Below are 25,097 nucleotides of genomic sequence, written 5' to 3'. Positions count from 1 at the left end.
CCTGGTTGCAGAACCAGATCTTCAGAGAAGAGACTGAGACAGAGCCACCGATCAAGCGCCACCTCCAATGGCCTAGTTTTGGACTCTGGTCTCATGACAGAACCCTTTTTCTATTCGGCAGTTGATCTGGATGGGAGATATGCCCACTTCTCAACTTAGCCTCAAGGAGAAGTCGTCTCCTATTTCCTTCAGCAGTTATCATAAAGGGCAAAGTTCACTGCATTTTGTGACTCGGTGGAGCAGTTGAAGACACCAGTAACCTGGAACAGAATGGTGACTCAGTGACTAGGGATGATGCTTATTGCTGCAAACAGCACCTACCCAGTCTTGAGGAAGAAGATGGCCTTTCCAAGCATTCTCGTGGCAGCAGCAATGTCTGAGGAACTTCCAACTTGAGCTTTGGCTTTGGTGTATGCATTGATTGTCCTGGCACTTTCCATAATTTTTCCAGGTTAAAAATTGAAATGAAGCCTGAGGTGACAGGAGCAGTGGCCACCTTTGCAGGCTCCAAACTGGGGCTCCATACTGCATAGATCTCTGTCACGTGTGAATTCCTACTTTTTTTGTCTCAGTTCAGTTATTTTACAGCTGCTGGTGGAAAATGCAGTAATAATCCAGCAGGGAGGTTGCAAGGTGTTTTGAGGGGGTGGAAACGCTATCTTAATTAGATAATAACAAGGGTCTACCACCATCAACCTTCCTAGTATTTAATAAGGAGAGTCGATGTTTTTGAAATATAAACTTCCTTTATCCTTTGAAAAGCAGGTAAATACAGGGAGGTAAATTTGCTCTGATGTCTCAAGGAAGAGAGACATCGTGAGCATGGTGGAGAATGACGTGAGTACAAACAGGTACTTATAGTGCTAGATCAGTTCTTCTAGAAGGAGGGGATGTCATAATTCACCCAGGCAGATGAAACAGCATGGAAAATACCATTTTAATACTGGAGCTGCTCGTCACCATCTCATCCTGCAGCAGATAATTAGCTTGTCCTGAACAATATGATGAATGCTTAAAGGCATGTGATAATATTACTTTATTTATTTCTCCACAGCCTCTGCCTTAACCTCTCTGCCCTGGATCGTAAGTTTGACAGCAAACGATCAGTTTCCTTTCCTCTCCTCAGGCCCATACAGATAAGGGAGAAAGCATAGTCTAAAAATTGAATGTGTACCACCCTACCTTGGCTTTCTTCCTGATGCTGCCTTTACTCCTTTTCTCCAGATGATTTTTTTTTTCTCTGATTGTTTTCCTGTTATCTTCAAGCTAGCTGTAGGTCTTCGACTCCTTGTCCTCCTCAGGTTAAACTCCTCATTCTATCTGGGTTCAAGTGGCTCACTGCTTGTCTATCAGTCCTTGCCTTTCTTCTTGGGGTCAGATCAAACTAACCGGTGGGGTGGATATGGTGGTGGGGACGGGTGCGGAGGAGGGGAAGAAGAAGGAGTGCGCTATCTGATCTGGCTGATACATGGCTGCAATCCTTGGCTTAACTCTTTACACCCTTTTAAGCAGCATAGCAAGTAACTCAGTTGTACAAACAAATCATTATGAAATAAAAGACCCACCAATACGATCTTGTTAGTGAGCCTATTTGGGACAACTAAGAATGCACAATGAATGTGCCCTTGTTTGGGTACATGGATGATACCAGTAAGTTGATTCCTTTTTTTAGTTGCCAACAAATCCTCGTCCAACACCTCCACTCCATTGTCCAGCTGTGTGGGACAGGCCTCACCTGGTTCTATGCCCATCTATCTGTCAGAAACATAAAATCCCCAAAGGTCTATCCTTTAGCTCCTCTTATTTTTTCTGTACATTCTTGACGATATAATCTAAAACATGTTGGTTTACACTAACTGCACCTCACTACTTCACCACTACCCTTTTGACTACCTCTAATTTGTCATACTATTTGCCTGACATCCTATATTAGATGCACAAAAAAAGTTCCATTTAAGTAATTACAATGCTGAAGTCTTGAGTACCAGCACTCACTAACCCCCCATCCATGAATTTTGTTCCCTGCCCTTGGAATTTGTCCTCCTGCCACCTGAGGTGAAACCGGATTCCTCGCAATCACGGTATTCTATTTGACCGCGAGTTGAGTTTCCAACCCCACAACCATCATCAAGACACCAAGCTTTGTCAAGAGCTTTGACAAAGGATCATCTGGACTCAAAATGTCAGCTCTTTTCTCTCCTTACATATGCTGCCAGACCTGCTGAGATTTTCCAGCGTTTTCACTTTTGGTTTCAGATTCCAGCATTCGCAGTAATTTGCTTTTATCAAGACAGCCTACTTCCACCTAAGTGTTATTGCCTAGTCCCTCCACTGCTTCCGCTTAGCTGGTACTGGAAGTCTCATCCATAACTTTGTCATCTCCTAGATTCGACTGTTCCGTCTGTTACAAATATTAAGCTTATAAGTTGTTTTGCGGCAGTCTCTTTAATGGAGGAATGAAGAGGGTCATGATCTGTCACAAGCTTGGCTGCTTTGGTTGTTAAAGGTTAAAGATGGGTCCACTTTGGGAAGAAGGTGCAAGATATTCATGCCTGCGGACAATGGCAAGAGCATTTCTGCTGACTTTGGGAGACATGATGTGGAGATGCCGGCGTCGGACTGGGGTAAACACAGTAAGAAGTCTCACAACACCAGGTTAAAGTCCAACAGGTTTATTTGGTAGCAAAATCCACTAGCTTTCGGAGCGCTGCTCCTTCGTCAGGTAAGTACCTGACGAAGGAGCAGTGCTCCGAAAGCTAGTGCATTTTGCTACCAAATAAACCTGTTGGACTTTAACCTGGTGTTGTGAGACTTCTTACTGACTTTGGGAGACTCAGTCTTCAAGTCTCAGAGGCAGATGTTGCATTTTGCAAAGAAATTATAAAGAGGTGCAAGAATTATAGAGTAGTTTTAATGGGAGATTTCAATTATCCAAATGTAGACTGGAATAGGAATAGTGCAAAGAGACAAGAGGGGTGAGAGTTCTTGGAACTTGTTCAAAATAGTTTATGTTTCTGGCCCAATGAGAAGGTGGGTACTGTTGGACCTGGTGCTGGGGAATGAGTTGGCCCAAGTGGATCAAGATCAGTGGGAGAGCAATCAGGGGACAGTGACCTTTGTATCATAAGATCTAGGTTGGCCATGGAAAAAGGTAAGGAACAATCCAGGGATAATTAATTGGCGGAAAGCCAATTTCGACGGGATAAGAACGCATCTGAGTTGAGTGAGTTGGAATCAAATGTCGGCAGAAAAGCTGGTGGCTGAACAATGGGCCACCTTCAAAGAAAAGATAATGCAGGTAATGTCAAGGTATATTTCCTTGAAAAGGAAAGTTAGGACAAACATATCCAGAGTATCCTGATACAAGAGGTAGAGAGGATGATGTGCATGTATGACAGATGTCAGATAGAAAATACAATGAAGAATCAGGCTGAATATAGGGGGACCAGATGGGGAGTGAAAAAATCTAATAAGAAAAGCAAGACGAGGGCATGAAAAGAGACGAGCAGCTAACATGATGCAGAATCCCACGGTTGATCAGGTACCAGGATTGGCTGACATGCATCCAAGGGCACAGAGAAGTGAGAGTAGATACTGCAGAGGTACGAGTGGTAATCTTCCGGTCTTCCTTAGATAAAGAGGAGGTGTGAGAGGATTGGAGCCAGCAACTACAAACAAGCTGGTTTGACTTCAGTGGCAGGGAAACTTCTGGAAACTGTAGTTTGGGACAAAATCAAGAGTCACTTAGACAAGTGCAGGATAATTAAGGATTCATTAAGGGAAAGTCATGTTTAACTAACTTGTTGGAGTTTTTTGAGGAGATAACAGGGAAGGTTGATTAGGCCATCACTGTTGATGTGGTGTATGAGTTGTGAGCAAAGTTCTAGCTGATGGAATAAAAAGGAGCATAGGCACTTGGATAAAAAATCGGCTGAGTGACGGGGAACAGAGAGTAGAGATAAATGGTTGTTTCTCAGATTGGCGAAAGGTTTGGAGTGAAGTTCACTAGGGATCGGTGTTGGGACTCTTGCTTTCTGGTATATATTAATGACCTAGACCGTGGTGTTCTGGGTGTGATTTCAACATTTACAGAAGATATAAAGATTGGAAACAGTTGTCAACTCTGTGAATAGTCTGAACTTCAGAAGGACATAGACATGTTGTTGGATTGAGCAGACAAGTGGCAGATGAAGGCAAAGAAGTGTATGGTGATTCATTTTGTCAGGAAGAATTTGGAGAGACAGTATAAAATAAAGGGAGAAACTGTAAAGAAGGTGCAGGAACAAAAGAACCTTGGTGTATATGTGCAAAGGTCATTGAAGGTGGCAGGGCATATTGCGAGGATGGTGAATAAAGTATATGGTATCTGAAACTTTATGAATAGGGGCATTGAGTACAACAGTAAGGAGGTCATATTGAACTTGTATAAGACACTAGTTAGGCCTCATTTGGAATACTGCATTCATTTTTGAGTAAGAAGGTGAAGCCATTGGAGATTCACAAGAAGGATTTCGGGGATAAAAAACTGTAGTTATGAGGATAGATTGGAGAGGTTTGGGTGTGTTTTCTTTGGAGAAAAGAGAAGTCTGAGAGAAGACTTGATTCACACCCTGAGATGTATGGACAGGAGAAACTGTTCCCTCTCGAGTGTCAAGAACTCGGGCATGGATTCAAAATTATTGGTAACGGGACTAAAAGTGATGGGAGGAATTTTTTTTGACTGAAAGGGCAGTTGATATCTGGAATGAACTTCTTAAGCGAGTGGTTGAGGCAGGTTTGATCAACGTATTCCAAAGGGAATTAGATTGCTATCTGAAAAGTGAGAATATGCAAGGTTATTGGGATAAGGCAAGAGTGGGACTGGAAAGTTATTTGAGAGACGGTGCAGACTCGATGGGCTGAATGATGGCCTCCTGCAATGTAAAGATTCTGTGATTCTGTCAATTTAATTCTGAGGTTGAATGGAGTTAGGGAGTTTAGGAGACAGCTAATTAGCATTACCATGGAGATGGGCTTTGAGCAGCCACCAGACCACAAAAAGCCAGTGTATAATCAGCTTATAGGATTTTCTTAAGATATTCCTGAAGCGCTCAGACAAGTAAATTTGCAAGAACCTTGACAGACAGAGTGCAGAGAGATAGACAGTTGGTCTGTTGTTCACCAGGCAGAATGCAGGTGGGGTCCCGTGCTCCGATTAATGAGGCCAGAATTGTGGAAGATTTGCCTACTTTGCCAACAGGGAGAAATCTCCAAAGTCATGCTCACTATGGAAGTCAGTTTGGGATTAGGAGTTATCTGGAAAAAGGAAGCAAGCCTTCGTGAGGAGAAATTAACTTTGGACTGGTTCCTGGAGAATGAGAAATAAAACAAAACGAAAAGGCTCTGGCTCCATGTCCTCTCAAGTGCATGGTTTCCTGAGCATTTCTCAGTTGGCTCCATTGGTGGCACGGCTTGAATTTGTCTTGTCCGTCCTCTCAGGAATTCCCTCTTCTCATCCTCCTATTAAAACATATTCAAAACAAATCTTTGAAATGTAGCCTATTGTCAACCGCACCAATAGCTTGATTTTGCTTCCTCTTCTCTCTGAAGCATATTGAGATATATTTTGTATGTTAAAGATGCTATGTTAGTGCAAATATTTGTAATTTGGCAACACTGAGTAGGATGCATTGCTAGCTGCTTCTCACTTGTGCATAAGGAGACCAGCCATTCTGTGCTGCTGTATTCTTTGCATTTTCTTTCAACCATTTATGAATCTAAATTAAGATGTGATGCATAATTTCAGTTTGAAGTTCTGGTGTTGATCCTTCCGGTTGTAGGGCAAAGCTTGTTCTGTTTTATTGCAGAAATTTAGCTGATCTACTGGTTTCTTCAAACTCAGCCCCACATAGAACAGTACAGCACAGTACAGGCCCTTCGGCCCTCGATGTTGTGCCGAGCTTTGTCCGAAACCAAGATCAAGCTATCCCACTCCCTATCATTCTGGTGTGCTCCATGTGCCTATCCAATAACTGCTTGAAAGTTCCTAAAGTGTCCAACTCCATTATCACAGCAGGCAGTCCATTCCACACCCCAACCACTCTGAGTAAAGAACCTACCTCGGACATCCCTCCTATATCTCCCACCATGAACCTTATAGTTATGCCCCCTAGTAACAGCTACATCCAGCCGAGGAAATAGTCTCTGAACGTCCACTCTATCCCCCTCATCATCTTATAAACCTCTATTAAGTCACCTCTCATCCTCCTCCGCTCTAAAGAGAAAAGCCCTAGCTCCCTCAACCTTTCCTCATAAGACCTACCCTCCAAACCAGGCAGCATCCTGGTAAATCTCCTTTGCACTCTTTCCAATGCTTCCACGTCCTTCTTATCAGTCAAGTGTGATTTGGACAAGTTGGATGAGCTGGCAAATGATTGGCAGTTGCAGTATAATTTGGATAAATGTGTGGTTATCTACTTTGGTAGCGAAAACGGGAAGGCAGATTACTATCTGGTCATAAATTATGAGAGGGGAATGTGCAAAGAGACTTGGGTGTACTCGTACACCAATCACTGAAGGTAAGCATGCAGGTGCAACAGGTAGTAAAAAAGACAAATGGTACATTGGCTTTCATAGTGAGTGGATTTAAGTACAGGAGCAGGGATGTCTTGTTGCAATTACAGTAAGAAGTCTCACAACATGAGGTTCAAGTCCAACAGGTTTATTTGGTAGCAAAGCCACAAGCTTTCGAGCACTGCCCCTTCATGGGTGAGTGGGAGTTTGTGAAATAATCTTATCTTAATGGTGAGAGATTGCAGAGCTTGGAGGTACAGAGGGATCTGCGTGTCCTTGTGCTTGAATCACAAAAGGCTAGTATGCAGGTACACAACTCCCACTCACCTGATGAAGGGGCAGAACTCCGAAAGCTTGTGGCTTTGCTACCAAATAAACCTGTTGAACTTGAACCGGGTGTTGTGAGACTTCTTACTGTGTTTACCCCAGTCCAACGCTGGCATCGCCACATCATTGATGCAATTATACAGGCTCTTGGTGAGGCCATACCTGGAATATTGTGTGCAATTTTAGTCTCCTTATCTGAGGAAGGATGTACTTGTTCTAGAGGGAATGCAGAGAAGGTTTAGCAGACTGAATCTTGGGATTGCAGGACTGACGTATGAGGAGAGATTGAGTCAGTTAGATTTGTATTTACTGGAGTTCAGAACAATGAGGGGGGAAATCTCATCAAAACCTATAAAATTCTAACAGGACTAGACAGAAGGATATACCAAATGATCGGGGTGTCCAGAACCAGGAGTCACAATCCGAGGATACAGGGTAGACAGTTTAGGATGGAGCTGAGGAGAAATTACTTCACCCAGAGACTGATCAGCCAATGGAATTCGCTACCACAGAAAGTAGTTGAGGCCGAAACATTGAATGTTTTCAAGAGGCAGTTCGTTATAGCAATTTAAGGCAAAGGGGATCAAAAGGTTTGGGGGAAGGCGGGGGATCAGGATATTGAATTGGATGATCAGCCATGATAATGAATGGCGGAGCAGGATTAAAGGGCTGAATTGTCTCCTGCTCCTATTTTCTATGTTTCTGAGCCCTATAAAGCAATATAACTTTGCTGTCACTGTTGCTATCTCCATTTATACCTCTTCTGGATCTGTCTTGTGTTTCTGTACTTTGTGCATCTCCTTACCCCATTGTTAACATCCCTTTAGTAATTTAATTTAATCTCTTCTGCCTTCCACCCTATCACAGACATTGCTCCGGGTGCTCTGGTTTCCTCCCACAGTCCAAAGATGTGCGGGTTAGGTTGATTGGCCAGGTTAAAATTGCCCCCGAGATGCGTAGGTTAGAGGGATTAGCGGGTAAATATGTGGGGGTAGGGCCTGGGTGGGATTGTGGTCGGTGCAGACTCGATGGGCCGAATGGCCTCCTTCTGCACTGTAGGGTTTCTATGATTTCTGTTCTCCCTCTCTTTTCCCTATGTCTATATGACCTTCAAAGTTGTTGAACATAACCTTTGGTGGTTCTAATGGATGGTCATTGAACTAAAAATAAACTTTTTTCTCTCGCAGGAGCTACCTGACTTGAGTATTGCCTGTACTTATTTGCTGTCACTGTACATGCTCGACCACCTACAATCTGTTTCAAAGTGAAAATGACGAAGTGCCATGAAAAGCTTTTTGTTGAGCTTTCCATCACATTGTGTACTGTATTTTACAGCAATAAGAACATTATGCAGTTCTCTTGGCATGAATGGAAGATTGGGTGACTATTAGGAAGCAATGAGTAGGCATAAATGGGTTGGCAAGATGTAATGAGTGGTATGCCACAGGGATCAGTGCTGGGACCTCAACTGTTTCCAACTTGTAAATGATTTAGATGAAGGGATGGTTGCCAAATTTGCTGATTACACAAAGATGGGTAGGAAAGTAAGTTGTGAAGCGGTCATGAGGAGGCTAAAAAAAAGATGGATTGGTTAGGTGAGTGGGCAAGATTTGGCAAATGGAGTATAATATGGGAAAATATGGAATTGTCCAGTTTGGAATAAAAAATAATCTTATCTTAATGGTGAGAGATTGCAGAGCTTGGCGGTACACAGGGATCTGCGTGTCCTTGTGCTTGAATCACAAAAGGCTAGTATGCAGGCACAGCAATTAATTAGGAAAACTAATCGAATGTTATCTAGTACTATCACCCTACTAAATGACACAGATTTCAAAAAGTTCAAGCTATTCAAGACTGGGTACCCAAGAGGTGTGGTAGACCACCAGCAGCAGCAGACTTGTACTCCTCTACAATTCGTAACCTCGTGGCCCTGCATATCCCCCATTCTAACATTACTACCAAGCCAGGGAACCAACCCTGGTTCAATGAAGACTGCAGGAGGGCATACCAGGAGCAACACCAGGCATACTTAAAAATGAGGTGCCAAGCTGATGAAGCTACAATACAGGACTGCTTGTGTGCCAAACAGCAAGTAATAGAGAGAGCTAAGCAATTCCACAACCGATGGATCAGATCTAAGCTCTGCAGTCCTGCCACATCCAGGACAATTAAACAACTTGCTGGAGGAGGAGGCTCCACAAATATCCTCATCCTTGATCAAGGAGCCCAGCACATCTGCGCAAAAGATGAAGTTGAAGCCTTCGCAACAATGAGTGAATGATCCATCTCGGCCTCTTCCGGAGGTTCCCAGCATCACAGTTGTCAGTCTGCAGCCAATTTGATTCACTCCATATGATATCAAGAAACGACTGAAGGCACTGGATACTAGAAAGGCCATGGACCCTGACAATATTCTAGCAATAGAAATGAGGACTTATGCTCCAGAACTTGCTGAACCCTAGCCAAGCTGTTCGACTACAGCCATAACACCGACGCTTACCTGGCTATGTAGAAAATTGCCCAGGTATGTGCAGTACACAGGAAACAGGACAAATCCAGCCTGGCCAATTACTGCTCAATCAGTCTACTCTCAATCCTCAGTGAAGCGATGGCAGGGATCGTTAACAAGTGACACTTAGCAATAACCTGCTCATGGATGCTCAGTTTGGGTTCTGCTAGGGTTACTCAGCTCCTGACCTCAATACAGCCTTCGTTCAAACATGGACAAAAGAACTGAAAGCCAGAGGTGGGGTGAGAGTACTATCCTTGACATCATGGCAGCATTTGACTGGGTCTGGCATCAAGGAGCCCTAACACAACTAGAGTCAATGGGAATCAGGGGAAAACCTTCACCTGGTTGGAGTCATACCTGGCACAAAGGAAGATGGTTGTAGTGGTTGGAGGAAAATCATCTCGGCTCCAGGATCACTGCAGGAGTTCCTCGGGGAGTGTCCTACTCTAACCACCTTCAGCTGCTTCATCGATGACCTTCCTACATCATAAGGTTAGAAATGGGGATATTCACTGATGACTGCACAATGTTCAGCACCATTTGCAACTCCTCAGATACTGAAGTAGTCCATGTCCAAATGCAGCAAGACCTGAACAACCAGCCTTGGGCTGACAAGTGGCAAGTAGCAATTGCGCCACAGAAGTACCAGGCAATGACCATTTCCAACAGATGGATCTAACCGTCGCCCCCTGGTATTCCCCACTATCAAAATCCTTGGGGTTACCATTGACCAGAAACTGAACCTGCACTAAAATAAATACTGCGGCTACAAGAGCAGGTCAAAGGCTAGGAAACCTGCTGACCTCCTGACTCCTCAAAGCCTGTCCACTATCTGCAAGATGTGGAGATGCCAGCGTTGGACTGGGGTAAACACAGTAAAAAGTTTAACAACACCAGGTTAAAGTCCAACAGGTTTATTTGGTAGCAAAAACCACACAAGCTTTCGGAGCTCCAAGCCCCTGATACCGGAGATGAGGGGTTTGGATTATGAGGAGAGGCTGAGGAGATTGGGTTTGTACTCGTTGGAGTTTAGAAGGATGAGGGGGGATCTTATGGAGACTTATAAGATAATGCGGGGGCTGGATAGGGTGGAGGCGGAGAGATTCTTTCCACTTAGTAAGGAAGATAAAACTAGAGGACACAGCCTCAAAATAAAGGGGGGTCGGTTTAAGACAGAGTTGAGGAGGAACTTCTTCTCCCAGAGGGTGGTGAATCTCTGGAATTCTCTGCCCACTGAGGTGGTGGAGGCTACCTCGCTGAATATGTTTAAAGCGCGGATGGATGGATTCCTGATCGGTAAGGGAATTAAGGGTTATGGGGATCAGGCGGATAAGTGGTACTGATCCACGTCAGATCAGCCATGATCTTATTGAATGGCGGGGCAGGCTCGAGGGGCTAGATGGCCTACTCCTGCTCCTATTTCTTATGTTCTTATGATAGGTTAATGGGTGCAGCGGAGTGCCGATTTAAGGTTTCTGTCAGGTCAGCCATGATCTTATTAAAAGTCACAGCAGGCTCGAGGAGTTGAATGGCCTCCTCCCGCTCCATGTTCGAATGTCGTTTTTCTTCTTCGACTCAGGATTGAGGATGACTTGCTTCCACTCCAGTTCGATGGGTTTTAGATAGTTGATAAGTCCAATGTGCTATCTGCAGACTACCATTTGTGGGTTAGGTGGTGCTTGGAGTTTCGAGGAGATGAGTTGTTGGGAGGTTTGTGCACACACTCTGACACCTTGACTTGGTCTCTGCATGTTATGTTGAAGTCTGTTAGTGTGTTTGGTGCCTTTCCGAATGAACTTTCTCCATTTCTGTTGGTCACAAGCCAGGGACTCGTTTGACCTCTATTATTTAATGATCAAATGATCTGTTTTAATGGCTGATTGACTGGTAAATGTTTCCAGGATATTAGAGGAGCTTCCTGCTCTTTATTGAATAATATTGTGATCTTTTATGTTCACCTGATGAGGCAGATTACGGGCCCATTTGAAAGCTGGCCTCTCCAACAATGCAGCTTTCAGTCAGCACAGTGTTCAAGTGTCAGGCTGGATTAGGTAGGAATTTTTCTGAAGCAAAACTGGAGCCCACCACACTAACTCCAAGGAAAGAGTATTATCTACTGAGCCACATGTCAAGATGTATTGGACCTTCAGGAAGGGAGCACATGCATGGAGCCAGGCTGAAGGGATTTTATTTATGGAGGGTACAAAAAGTGAGAGTGCAAAGTGGGCAAGAAATTGAGAATAATGGAAAAAGCGGATTAGCTAAAAGATATTTAAAGGATAAATTGGAAGATGGCAGAATTAAGGAAGAGAAGGAGCAAATAAATTTTTGGACCGGGGAAGAAAAATTAAGAGTAACTTGGAAGGCGCATGAAATGTAAGGAAGAGAGATTATAATGACAGGTGTTGGATTGCAAAATGCAGGGGATAGATTGTGGGAGGGGGGGGGGCAAAAAAAGAGCAGTAAATACAGACCAAGGAGAAACAGTAATAGAAGAATGAAGGATACTGGAAAAGCAACATCCTGTGAGGAGAGAAAGCAGAGTTAATGTTTCTCGTCCTTTTGGCTCTTCAGCAGAACTGAAGGGAGAGAGAATGTGTTAGTTATTAAAGTATGGATATAACTAAGGTGGCAAACAACAATGACGAGTAAAGGAAGTATGAAGGAATGGATCTAGCAATTGGGTTGAATGAGGGAAATAAACTAAGGGAGATGGGGGGGGAGGGGCGGGGGGAGAATGAGCGAGAGCACAAAGTAAAACAGAAAATGCAGTTACAAAATGGAATAACTGCATCCAGGGAAGAGGATCAAAAGAATCCAAACACTTCTTCAACATTAAAGTGGGAATGAGAGAAGAGAAGGAGGAGCAAGAGATTTTGAATGCAGTATTTAAGTCACTAAAGTTTAAGGCATCTGCACTTGTACTTTTCCTAACCCCACTGACTTGTGCTGAACCATTGCAAGCGCAGTTGAACAATTTGTACTACAAAATATAGTTTTATACTTGAAATAACAGTCTAATTATTAGAGCTGTTTTCTTAGAATTTAAATGTGCACAAATAATGAATGCTTTAAACCCACAGCAAATACCAGCAGCCTAATTAGCCACATAACTGTTTCAAGCTACACGAGATTTAATCTGCAATGATATATCGTGCATCATTAAACCTTTTATGGGTGCTTTTATCTTGGTTTATACCACACACTGGTGCACTGAACAATAATGGGTTTATTTTACTCTGGAGTGCTCTAAAACATATACTAAAAGCTTCCTTCAATTGTTAGTTCAGGTGTACATTTCACACTTGTCTTTCATAGAGCAATATGTCTCACCTGTATCTAACATGTCGTCATTTGGCATATGCTACTATACCTTTGTGTAAGGAACGCGTTTGTGTGTGTCGGGGTTGGCTGTGCGCGTGCGCGTGTCGGGGTTGGCTGTGCGCGTGCGCGTGTCGGGGTTGGCTGTGCGCGTGTCGGGGTTGGCTGTGCGCGTGTCGGGGTTGGCTGTGCGCGTGTCGGGGTTGGCTGTGCGCGTGTCGGGGTTGGCTGTGCGCGTGTCGGGGTTGGCTGTGCGCGTGTCGGGGTTGGCTGTGCGCGTGTCGGGGTTGGCTGTGCGCGTGCGTGTCGGGGTTGGCTGTGCGCGCGCGTGTCGGGGTTGGCTGTGCGCGCGCGTGTCGGGGTTGGCTGTGCGCGCGCGTGTCGGGGTTGGCTGTGCGCGCGCGTGTCGGGGTTGGCTGTGCGCGCGCGCGTGTCGGGGTTGGCTGTGCGCGCGCGCGTCGGGGTTGGCTGTGCGCGCGCGCGTCGGGGTTGGCTGTGCGCGCGCGTGTCGGGGTTGGCTGTGCGCGCGCGTGTCGGGGTTGGCTGTGCGCGCGCGTGTCGGGGTTGGCTGTGCGCGCGCGTGTCGGGGTTGGCTGTGCGCGCGCGTGTCGGGGTTGGCTGTGCGCGCGCGTGTCGGGGTTGGCTGTGCGCGCGCGTGCCGGGGTTGGCTGTGCGCGTGCACGTGCCACAACTGCTGTGGCCGGACTTGAATCTTTACTTCCAGAGCATTAGCCAGGGCCTCTAGATTACTAGTCCAGTGATATTACCACATGGAGGATGTTGAGTTCCCGCTCTCGGTTTGCCAAATCTTTGCAAAATTAAATTACATTGCATCACTATCTGTTTGTAACAAGCCCAAGTTTGGTTCTGAAATTGTTTGAATGTCCTTCTACTATTGCACATTGAGTCTTTCCCCACCAAATATCAACTCTGTCTTAAAACGATTTTGCGTTTAATTTTAATGCTGTCATAATTTATTTTTTTAACAAGGTCCCAGTGGGCATTTAGAATTTTTGTTAAGTTTGTTTGCGCTTGTCCTTTGGGGAAAAAAACAGTTGCTAATATATTGCTAACAGTGCAGGTTATGGTTTAGTCAGAAGTGATCATGTCCATTAATTTCTAATTTTTGTGTCTTCTAGGCAATTTTAGTGTTTTGCTGGACGTATATCCGTCGATACCAGAGTCAACAAGAAAGCGAGGTTGTCTCCACCATAACTGCTATTTGTGCACTCGCTGTTGCACTGATCACTTCATCCCTGCTACCTGTTGACATATTCCTTGTTTCTTATATGAAAGACTCCAGAGGGTCTTACAAGGTACTGTACAAATTGAAGCTAAAGTAAAGATCACTACCATAGACATTCAAACTGTGCAGTGATTCAAATACTTTTCTGAAAATATAATTTTTACAGTGAAATACTTAAGCTATTAGTTCTACAGGAATTATTACTAACATGCAGTTTTAGTTCCTGGTGCTTGCAGAAGAGGTTTAATTTATAGAGGAGGAAAATTTATTTTCCGCAGCAGTTATACTTGGTAGGAAATTAGTTGACAGATGGAAAGTGTGTCTCTATAGATTTTTGCAGGTTTGCCTTCAACTTGTAAAATAATTTAATTATCGCCCCCTTGAATTTTGGAGTATTTTGTAAGCACATAGTGAGTATGACTTCATTTATGCAGTTTCTACATGCAAGTTAACAGTGTGGGATGTGAAGGGGTGGGTGGTGGCGGGCAGAGAAAGACATTATGGAATAATCGAGGAATATTTGCAGTACCTCAAACCTTGTGTCCAGATGCATGATGTTGCCATTGTGGATCGCTTTAGCCATTCCTCTGAGAAAAACCGTTGACCATTTTGAGGTCCTGTTCTGTGGGTTTGAATGAAGATGGAAACTTGATCAATCTGTTGTTTCCAGTCGCTTTATACATATTTGGTTGCAGATAGTGTTCATTAGTAATGTTGTATGCGAGCACTCATTTATGTGATGTGTTACAAAGGAAGAATAGTACCAAATGTGATTGGTATTACTGCAGGGACATTGACATTTTGGAGAGCGGTTAGACATTTTGTGATGTGGAGATACCGGCGTTGGACTGGGGTAAACACAATAAGAAGTCTCACAACACCAGGTTAACCTCTCTCCACTCACATTGTCTGTACCTTTAAGACTTGATTACCTGTAAAGACTCGCATTCCAACCATTATCTTGTAAATTGAGTTTGTGTCTTTATATGCCCTGTTTGTGAACACAAGTCCTCACTCACCTGAAGAAGGAGCTTGAGGCTCCGAAAGCTAGTGCTGCCAAATAAACCTGTTGGACTTTAACCTGGTGTTGTGAGACTTCTTACCAGACATTTTGTGATCATCCTTTTTGACAGTTACAGCTAGCTTAAAGTGTTACATTTACAGGATGCTTCTTCAATTAGCATAAAGTCAACGTGGTACCTCAGCATCACCTTTGAGTACACATTCTCTTCTCTATTCTGCTCAATTGGCAATTTGCCAGTGGTATTTTTCACCATTGAGGATAGTTAACGTAAATTGATTTGCAGTGCAACCCCTGTTTAAGCTATTCTCTGACAATTAATTATCAAGCATACATGATATGTTTCTCTTTGTTAAATTGATACATTCTAAGATGTTAAATGTGTTAATAAGGTACTGACAGTTCACACAAATAGTTGTATAGGCTTATCAGCAATTTACATAATTTAATTAGGAATCTTAATCAAGTAGCATTAAAGGTAAAAAGAAAAATGCTAAAAAAACTGAAATAAAGTGAAAATGCCCAAATATACTGCATAAATAAAAAGTCAGAATTCTTCTTTCCTAGTAAGACCAAAGTATTGTCTTAGGTTGCAGATATTTGTGTAATGTGAAATCGCATGTCAGAAGCATCCCATGCGGACAACTCAACTTCAGTTTAATAACAGAGGGTTCTCTCTGTTCTGCAATGTCTACTTTGCCCCAGCAAATGGTGAACGTTTGTTCATTTGTATGCAATCCACTGTCAAGTGTTTATGTTGCCAATTATTTTTGACTGACTGTTTACAATTTTTAAAAAATGGCCCATCAGACACATTGCAAAGTGTTTTTGTTATGGTTGTCACTGCACAGGGTCAGAATGTGATCTTGGGTGCCTGTCTTTATAGCATGACACAAAAAGAACGTAGAATTCTATGAATCTTGCTGCCTTTACCTGGTTTTGTCCCATCTCGAACAATGCTGCCCCACTTGCAGGCAACGCTATTTATTAGGCATCATTTAGCATTGATATTTTCCTCCCGTCCTCTGCTAGCATTGGTAGAGAAAGAGAGAGAGTTTGTATCCTGCACAACCTTAGGGTGTCCCAAAGTGTTTTACAATTGATGAAGTCTACTTGAAATATAGTCACAATAACAATGTAGAGAAATGCAGCTGCCAATCTGCACACAGCAAGGGCACAGAACAGCAGTGATCCAATGATTAGGTTTTTTTAGTGATGTTTGTTAAGGGATAAATATTGGTGAGGGCATTGGAGAGAACTCCCTTTCCCTTCTGAGGGAGCGTGCTGGGCTTCTGTTTAATGTCTTATCCAAAATACGGCATCTCAAACATAGTATTGTGCTGGAATGTGAGGCTGATTTTGTACTTGAGTCTGGATCAAATCAGGTTTGAATTAATCTTTAAAGCAAAATATTTTATACATTTTGAACAACTGAAGTGATTTGTTCTGCAGTAAGAGTCAATTTGGATGAACACAGGTACTTTAGTAGTCAGATATTTAATCAGTGAGTGATGTCTGATCTGCTTGTTAGAGACTTAAAAATTCCCTTTTTCAACTTTGCATTACAAATGGTCTCCATAGGGAAGCCTCGGAATTTCTCCTTTAGTTAAAGGGCAGAATAACGTATTTATCCTCTTCACCTTGATAAGTATTCAGTTGGTGCATACCGGCCATTGAGTCATTTATCCTGTCTTTCTATACATTTTTCAGTTTTCCCAGAATTCCAGTACGCAACCAGTGATCTGTTGAAGTATTGCCTTCTTAAAGACCACTCTCGAGGCCATTGTTATTACCACACGTTTAAAGGTCAGGTTATACAGTGGATTTATAACTCGTTTTCACCCACAAATGGATCAGTTTATGTGGCCCCATTGATGTAATGACTGGCAAGTAGTTGGTTATTCTCAGGAAACATAGGCACATGTACACGGACATATAAAAATGATGGCTGGCTTGTTTAGCCCGTTTTAACTTGGCATGACCCGTCATTTGTACCACTTGCACTCATCACGTTTTCCTCCTACCAATACCACCCCAACCCTCAAGACAGCTGGGAGAGAAACAAAAACAAAAAAAAACAATTTAGGAAAACATGGGGAATTTCTTAACCAGCCCCACCCAAAAAAATCAAATAACTTTCAAGAGACCAGGTTACTGAGTGATTCAACCTCCAATAACATACTAACACCTGTGCCATGCTCAGGAATTAATCCAGTGCCCTTTTGCATGATTGCACTTTGTGCAGTTGCCATCAACGTCTCTGTGACAGTTGATTCTCTGTGAAAAGTTGTACTTTTGAGTATGTATTTTAATTATATAACTTGTACTGCATCTCATAATCCTCTCAAAGTTACTGAGCATCAATAACACTGGACCAAGTGTTCACGATCTTAATCAAATCTCTTCTAAATCTTTGATTTTAAACAAAAACTGTATCTTTGAACCTATCCTGATAACTTAGGGCCCTTAAACTTGAAAGGAGCGAATCTATTTTATGTTTTCAGACTGTGAAATGTTTTGTCGATGAATATAACTCTGCTGGCTTAATGGTGTGGCCAAGTGGACCATCTAAAATGGAGGTTTGTAAAGCACTCTGGGACAATTGGGCAAGAACTAAAATGACAGGCTGCAGCCTAACAGACAGAGATAAACAGGCTGCAACCCAGACGGGTGAATACACAGGATATGGGCCATCTCCAGGACAAAAGAGACTTTCTGGTCAAACTGGGTTGTTTACCAGACATAGGGGCACCGTAACCCCTTATTTGGGAGGGAGGTGTGTATTCTATGTGCACCCAGAACCTGCAGACATGGCCATTGGGGACGCACCCAGAGATTGGTGTGGCAGCACCCGATTGGATTTCATTGATCAGGATGATCAAGTCCTGATCGATTGATTGGCAAAAGCCAAAAGGGGCGCGAAACCCAACGGGGTATAAAGGGTGTTGCGCAACCAAGAATCTCTCTCTCTCACCCTACGAACGAGCTACAACAATGGTGACCATTGCCAGCGACGACCAGCACGAGGAGGGCCGCCACACCCGAGAAAGAAGGAAGACCAGAGCCAGAGTGCCAGACCAGATGACACAGAGGATGACTGAGACCAATGCACAGATGAAGGCCAACATCTGCTTGGGTACTTGCCAGTCACGCAAAGTTAAGTCAAGGTCTTGTATTGGACTTGAACTCTAGTATTTTCTGTAAGATAACTTATTGTTGGTTGGGTGGGTGATTATTGATTGTGTGTCTTAAATAAATATTGGTTGTACTAACAAGACGTCTACTCGCAGTTATTTGTCCACCGTATAAGGGTTAAAACAGACTGTGCGGCAGGCACAACAATTGGCGACTCCGCCGGACATCGACAAGAAGTAACTTTGTTGCTCCGATATCGAATCCCGCAGAATCTATATTGAACGATTATTTAAAACTCAGAGCCAACAGGTGTAAACTCCTTATTGGACAAATAACTGCTTTCGGGAAATTGTTTATTGTGCATGCATTGTTACTGACAAGGAGGATATGGTACACTCTGTAGGTTTGCATTAGAATCCGGAGGGATTAGGACCGGAACATAGCCCAAAGTCGTACCTGCAGGCCGATCAACTCCCTACCCCTTGTCATTGAATATAGAATGGCAGGAAACAGCACAGAGACAGAGAAGTGTCCCGTATGGGAAGCAAAAATCATGGAATTTAGTAAGAAGAAAGGGTGGCCCCTATGGGCAGGATCTTGTGCCAATACTGAGACGGGACCGGGATCCCGAGGGCAGAAGTATTGGGATGATCTAAGGAAAGTTCAGGGAAAACGGGCAGACAAAAGTGAGAAAGAAATTGCCATTGTGAGCTGCTTAGGACAGCTGTTAGGAACAGAAAAAGAATTAAACACAGTTCGTAAGGAACTGGAGGAATCGAAGCGAGCACAGGAGGAGAAGGAGATTAAGAAACTAAAGGAACAACAGCAGGAGAGGATAGAGCAGAGAGGTGGATGAATTAAGGAGAACCAACCTGGCAAATTTATTCCATCTGGGTAATTTTCAAACCCAGTATGAGAGAGCCTACCAAGACGCCCAGCGCGCTGTCTTGGCCAAAGGTGAAGCCGAGCAGGCAGTAGCACGATTGGAAGCTAAGTGCACTGATCTCCAGGCGGCAATAAAATCGCTACATCAAGCCAGTAAGGAACAGAGACAGGCAACCGCTGACCACTCCAAATGCCAGCGAGAAATTTCATGGCTGGAATCCCTATTATCGGTTCAGAATGGATTTATGTGAACCTTCGGGACAGTAGAGGAAGAGGAGATAGAGAACGCGGATTGGGGAGAGTTAAAGGAGAATTCTAGACTACCAGGTGGGATAGCGCTGGGTGTCTTGGTAGGCTTTCTCATACTGGGTTTGAAAATTGCCCAGATGTAATAAATTTGCCTTTACGTTACGCAAACCGAGGATTGGGGTCCACCACCATCTTTCCCAGGGGAAGTCCTACCCACTGCGCCCCCAGATTCACCTCCAGTACCGATGCGCCCAGTGATGACTGAACGTCGGGTAGGAGAGTCGCAGGCCCCAGCTGTTACATATACAACCCTGTTTATGGTGGCACAATTGGCCGAAATCACAAATAAAATCACAATTTGAGCCTTCGGCTGATCCACACAATTTCTTTGAGGATGTTAGGCAGCAGAAGATAATGCATGGGCTAGATGAAAGGGAAGAGGTGAAGCTGATAGTCATGTGCTTAAGCAAGTCTGTACGGTCTGCCCTGCCAGTCCCTCAAAATGTCGAGGAAGGAACCTTAAACGAAATTAAGGAAGCGACATTGACCGTGGTAGGGTTTAATAAAGGGGATCCTGTAGATGGGTTAAATAAATGTAGACAGAGGAACACCCGACTGCCTTTGCCGGTCGTTTATGGATCCACTTCACAGGAGTATATGGGGAATTAGATAGGGCTAGATTAAATGAGGCTGATTCATCCAAATGGGCTCGGACATTAGTCTCGTACACCACAGAGGAAGGCAAGAAAGCCGGCGCTAATTTTGACCCCGCAGAGACCACACACAATGAAGCTGGGTTCTCCGACGCTCAGCTCGAGTCTGGTTACAGGAAGTTCAGGGAGCCCCAATGTCACAGTCAGAAAGGGAGGCGAGAATGCTTCCGATGAGGGCGAGCCAGGGTCCAGTATGGAGAAACGAGGGTAGAGGGATCACCAATACCAGAGAGGTACAGCTCCACCTTACACAGCAGCCCCGGGGAGAGATAGAGGGACATGTTTTAATTGCGGGCAGCCAGGACACTTCGCCCAAGATTGTAGGAGACCCCCGCCATCAAATACACGGTCCCCGAGAATACCAGGACCACCGGCTCCACCAGTTAGGGCAGCTCCTAGGTATGAGAGAGAACACTGCCCACCACCGATGGAAGGTCCCGGTCACCCCATGCATACCGTAAGCACGAGCCCATCACTGTATCCAACTGTCCCCGCCTATGGAACCCTAGATTGCCAGTGCCCGGCCTCCCCAACCTGGATCTGTAGCACCTGATGGGATAGTGTAGGGAGACCCCTAGTTAATGGCGAGGTAAGAGGCCACCTCGTAGAATTCCTTTGGGATACCGGAGGCTCCCGAACTACCCTGAATGTATTAAAATTAAAAACAGACATCCCATGGCCAACTACGGGCACAATTACACTCAGTGGATTCACAGGACACATGCAGGAGGGACGCATTACAAGCCCTGTACTGGTCCGTCCAGGTAACATGGTGTGTGACCATCCGGTGGTGTTAGTTGACCTTCCCCCGAGCGCTGAACACATCCTGGGGTCCAATTATATGAATAAATGTTTTCTTTCATTCGATCCATCTATTCGATGCATTTGGCAGATGGCTACGATTAGCAGAGCGCCATCGATCATTTCAGTCGGGACATATGCTAATAGGGTTAGCACAATAGGGGAATTCTGGTTTGATCCCTTAACGATTAGCAGTGATCCAGCCATCAGGGAGGTGCTTCAAAGAAACAATGGGGTGTTTGCACGGCATAAACATGATTGTGGCCAGATACCTGGGGAGGTGTTAATTGAAGGGCCGGATCCGAAACCACAGAGCCAATACGGTTTCCCCAGACAGGCAGAGGGTGAGGTGGCCAAAGTAATTGATAGTCTATTACAGCAGGGGGTGTTGAGACGAGTGCCATCCACAAATAATGCGCCGATATGGCCTGTGAAGAAGGTAGATGAATCATGGAGGTTAACAGTTGACTACCAGGAATTAAATAAGGTTACCCCACTCACGGCCCCCACAGTAGCCACAAGCCCCGTCACCATGATGAGACAGGGAGCCCAGGCAAAGTTTTTTACGGTACTAGATATTAGTAACGGCTCCTGGTTCATCCCTTTAAACCGGTCTTGTTAGTACAAGTTTGCCTTTACCTTCCAAGGACAGCAATACACTTGTACTTGCCTACCACAGGGCTTCCATAATTCCCCGTCCATCTTTCACAGGTGACTAGCTACCGGGCTAGAAAAGTTTTCCCGACCCGAGTGCTTGGTCCAATATGTAGATGATTTATTGTTACAGACTAACACCAAAGAGGAACATATAACATAGAGCACCTCCCACTGCCCCGAGATGCGAGTGCCCTCCGACCTTTCCTAGGTCTAGTAGGGTACTGTCAGAACCATATAGATGGCTTCGCCACCAAGGCAGCCCCACTTTCCGAATTGCTAAAGAAAAACGCAACCTGGAAGTGGACTGTGCAGCACACAGCTGCAGTAACCGATTTAAAGCGTGCCCTCGCCACAGCGCCAGCCTTACTAGTCCCTGACCCAGATCTACCAGACGCCTTAGAAGTTGCAGCCACCGACCACACACTTTCAGCAGAATTATTACAGGAAAGACATGGTAGACCACGAGTATTAGACACGGTCGAACAAGGCTTCTCCGGGTGTGAACGACACCTGCTCGTGGTATTTTGGGCCGTGCAGCATTTCGCCGATATCACCGGACTGAACCCAATAACCGTCCTCACTGAACACACCCCAACCCAGCTTCTGCTGGATGGCTGTCTTAAAGACGGCTCAGTAAGCCAGGTCCACGCTGCCCGTTGGACACTACTACTGCAGGGTAGGGACATCACTGTATAGCGAACTAAAGTGCCCACATTCCTGGCAGATAATTTAAATTATGGGGGAGATCCGCATGAGTGTCAGGTTATAGCCACAAAGGACCCCACAGGTCCGTTTATCCCAAAACAACAGGAGAGACAATCGGGGACAAAACAAACAGCCACCCAATGGACAGACTCAGCCATGAGAATTTATGTAGACGGTTCATCCACCATAGAGAATGGGACCAGAATCACAGGATGTGGCATTTATGTAGAAAATCAACAGGGACGGCCACTAATAGAACTCGCTCTCAAACGACCCAGCCATTTGATGCTCAAGCTGCCAAACTAGCAGCAGTCGCATACGTAGTGAGTCACCCAGACTATTTCCAACCCCCGCCAACATACACTCCGATAGTATGTACGTGTGCAACAGCCTGACTGAGTTCCTACCGTTATGGGAAGCCAGAGGCTTCGTATCCGCGGACGGAAAGCCCCTTCCATCAGCCCCCTTATTCAAATACATTCTGCAGGCCACCGAAGGGCGCATATATGGGATTATTAAGGTCAGAAGCCACCATAGGACCCCCACCTGGTAACCGTAAAGCTGATGCACTCGCCAAAGCCGGTGCTCGTACGGGACAGTTTTGGCAGCCACCTGTAGGAGAGCAAGTAAACGCTGTGACCATTTGCCAAACTAATATAGCTGACCTGGTCCAGGCGCAGCGCATTGACAGTTCCCTAAAACAAATTTTGGACAGAGTCTACCCAGCCCCATATGAGAAATGGAAGGACAAAATACAGATTCAGGATGGTTTGATATTAAAGGCAGGCACATACGTAGTCCCTACCCAGGACAGAAATCAGCTCATCTACCAGTACCATGACGGACATGGCCATCAGGGCATAGAGACAACAATCGAGTGATTAAAAGAATTATGTTGGTGGCCCGAACTGCATGATGATGTTGCCCATTACATCGATAATTGTTTAATTTGTGCCCAAAACAACCCCGATAGGTATGCCAGGAAAGCGGAGCTGAGACACACACGCCCAGTAGAAGGCCCCTGGACAAATCTCCAAATTGCTTATATCGGCCCACTGCCGCCATTTAGGAATGGATTTAAATACATCCTGGTAATAATAGACACTTTCACCAAATGGGTCGAGGCATTCCCCACTCGATCCAACACAGCTAAGGCCACCGCAAAGATATTAGCCCAGCAGGTGTTTACATGATGGGGTCTTCCCTGCAGCATAGAGTCCGACCAAGGAACACATTTCACTGGGCGGGTGATGCAGAATGTTATGGCTATGTTTGGCATCAAGCAGAAATTCGACATCGCCTACCATCCACAATCCAGTGGAATCGTAGAGCGCATGAACCGAACGCTAAAAGGGATCATTAGAAAGACAGTGCAGCAAAAGAACACGACATGGGATACAGTACTTCCCTTTGCCCTCATGATGGTACGTAACACCGTTTCCAGTTCTACTGGATTCACCCCCCACACATTAATGACTGGCCGACTTATGAGGGGAGCTGAATATTTATTGGGATTTGACTTAACTGAGCCTGCTATCACAGCGCTCACCCACGAGAAAGCCATCCAGCAGATAACCGAAAACATTAAAGCAGCCCAGTTAGCCTTGGCTGTCTGATTAGGAGTTAAAAAGAAACAGAGCAAGGCATATTTCGATGAAAGGGTACACCCGGTAGAATATACAGTCGGCCAGCAGGTGATGATTTCCCTCTACAACCCCAGTTCTTTCTTGTCCCCGAGATATGCAGGTCCGCACACCATCACCGACAAAATAAGCCCCTCAGTGTATAAAGTCCTAATCGCCAACGGGAAAACTGGTTGGTTCCACGTCAACCAACTGAAAGCTTACGGGTCTCAGAATAATCACTTCCACCATCTCTCATTAGAGATAGGGGAGGATGACACTAGGCGACCGGAATGGCCTCACCCAGGAAATGTATTTTCTCATCTTCTCATCCATTTTCAGGTTCAGACCAGACCCTTACCCCTACCACACTACAGCCCAGTGCCTCGTCCACACCTGAAGTGCCCCTAGGGGTACTGATTGACCCAGACATAACAGGAGACTTGCGCACCCTAGAGGACTGGCGCGATATCGGCCCTCTCAGCATTATGGATTCTCCCAAAAACATTAGCCTTAACAGCCCCAGACCCAACAGTGAGGCCCTGACTAAATGACACCGGGTTATTTTGATGGGCTCACCCGATGCTGCATCCCCCACATGGATAAGGGACCAGACGCATAGATTAATTAGACTGGGACACGAGGATGAAGGACTCCTGAACCCTGATTCAAACGCAGACCCCACAGTGCAGTCCAACGAACAGACATGGGTATGGAAGCCAGGTGAGGAGATAATGATGGAGTCCCATGAGACAAATGATTCAGAAGATGAATCTCTGTTGGGCAATTGGTTAACAAAAATGCTGAATGAAGGAATCTAAGGTGCTCCAGATGATGAAATTCAGCCGACAGTACCGACCAATGCAAGGTACAAGAACCTCTAATGGAAGCACCCACTTACAAGCAGTTGTATACTGCTAGTACGATTAACCAGGTTATTTATATAATCCGACGCCAGCTCTTTCGCCATTTTTCTCTAGTTAAGACAGCATTAAGCCAACTATACACATCTTTGGGCAGCTATGCCACATTTTATATCTTCAAGGCAGCTATGCTAAATTTTAACGTCATTGAGGCAACTGTGATAAATTTTAAAATCTTCAAGGCGACTGAGCTACATTCTCAACAGGAAATGAAATAAACAAAACTCTTACAGTGCAAAAGCCTGGTACAATATGCAGCTGCTCTGCGTTCCCAAGTGACACTGAGAATTTTATTTCCAGTGTTCTAATGATAGAAGGGCCGTCTCTTTACCCCTAATGTTAAAGGGACACATTTTCAACTCTTAGAGGCATTTGTGCTAAATTTTACAGGCCTCCAAACTCCAACACACTTATAGAACAGACATCTT

General features: G+C 44.8%; 1 protein-coding gene across 2 annotated transcripts in view; it reads left to right on the top strand.

Moving 5' to 3' along the window:
- Positions 1–25,097, top strand: part of lmbrd1 (LMBR1 domain containing 1) — a 237,771-nt gene that overhangs the window by 6,233 nt on the left and 206,441 nt on the right. For both annotated transcript variants that reach the window (XM_078213300.1, XM_078213298.1), the window contains exon 2: positions 13,852–14,028. In XM_078213300.1, coding sequence (XP_078069426.1) covers positions 13,852–14,028 — 177 coding nt within the window. The remainder of the gene's footprint in view (positions 1–13,851; positions 14,029–25,097) is intronic.

This window comes from Mustelus asterias, chromosome 5 (assembly GCF_964213995.1).
Source record: "Mustelus asterias chromosome 5, sMusAst1.hap1.1, whole genome shotgun sequence".
Taxonomy (NCBI): domain Eukaryota; kingdom Metazoa; phylum Chordata; class Chondrichthyes; order Carcharhiniformes; family Triakidae; genus Mustelus; species Mustelus asterias.
Note: the sequence above shows the minus strand (reverse complement) of the source record. Positions and strands in the feature narration are given on the sequence as shown.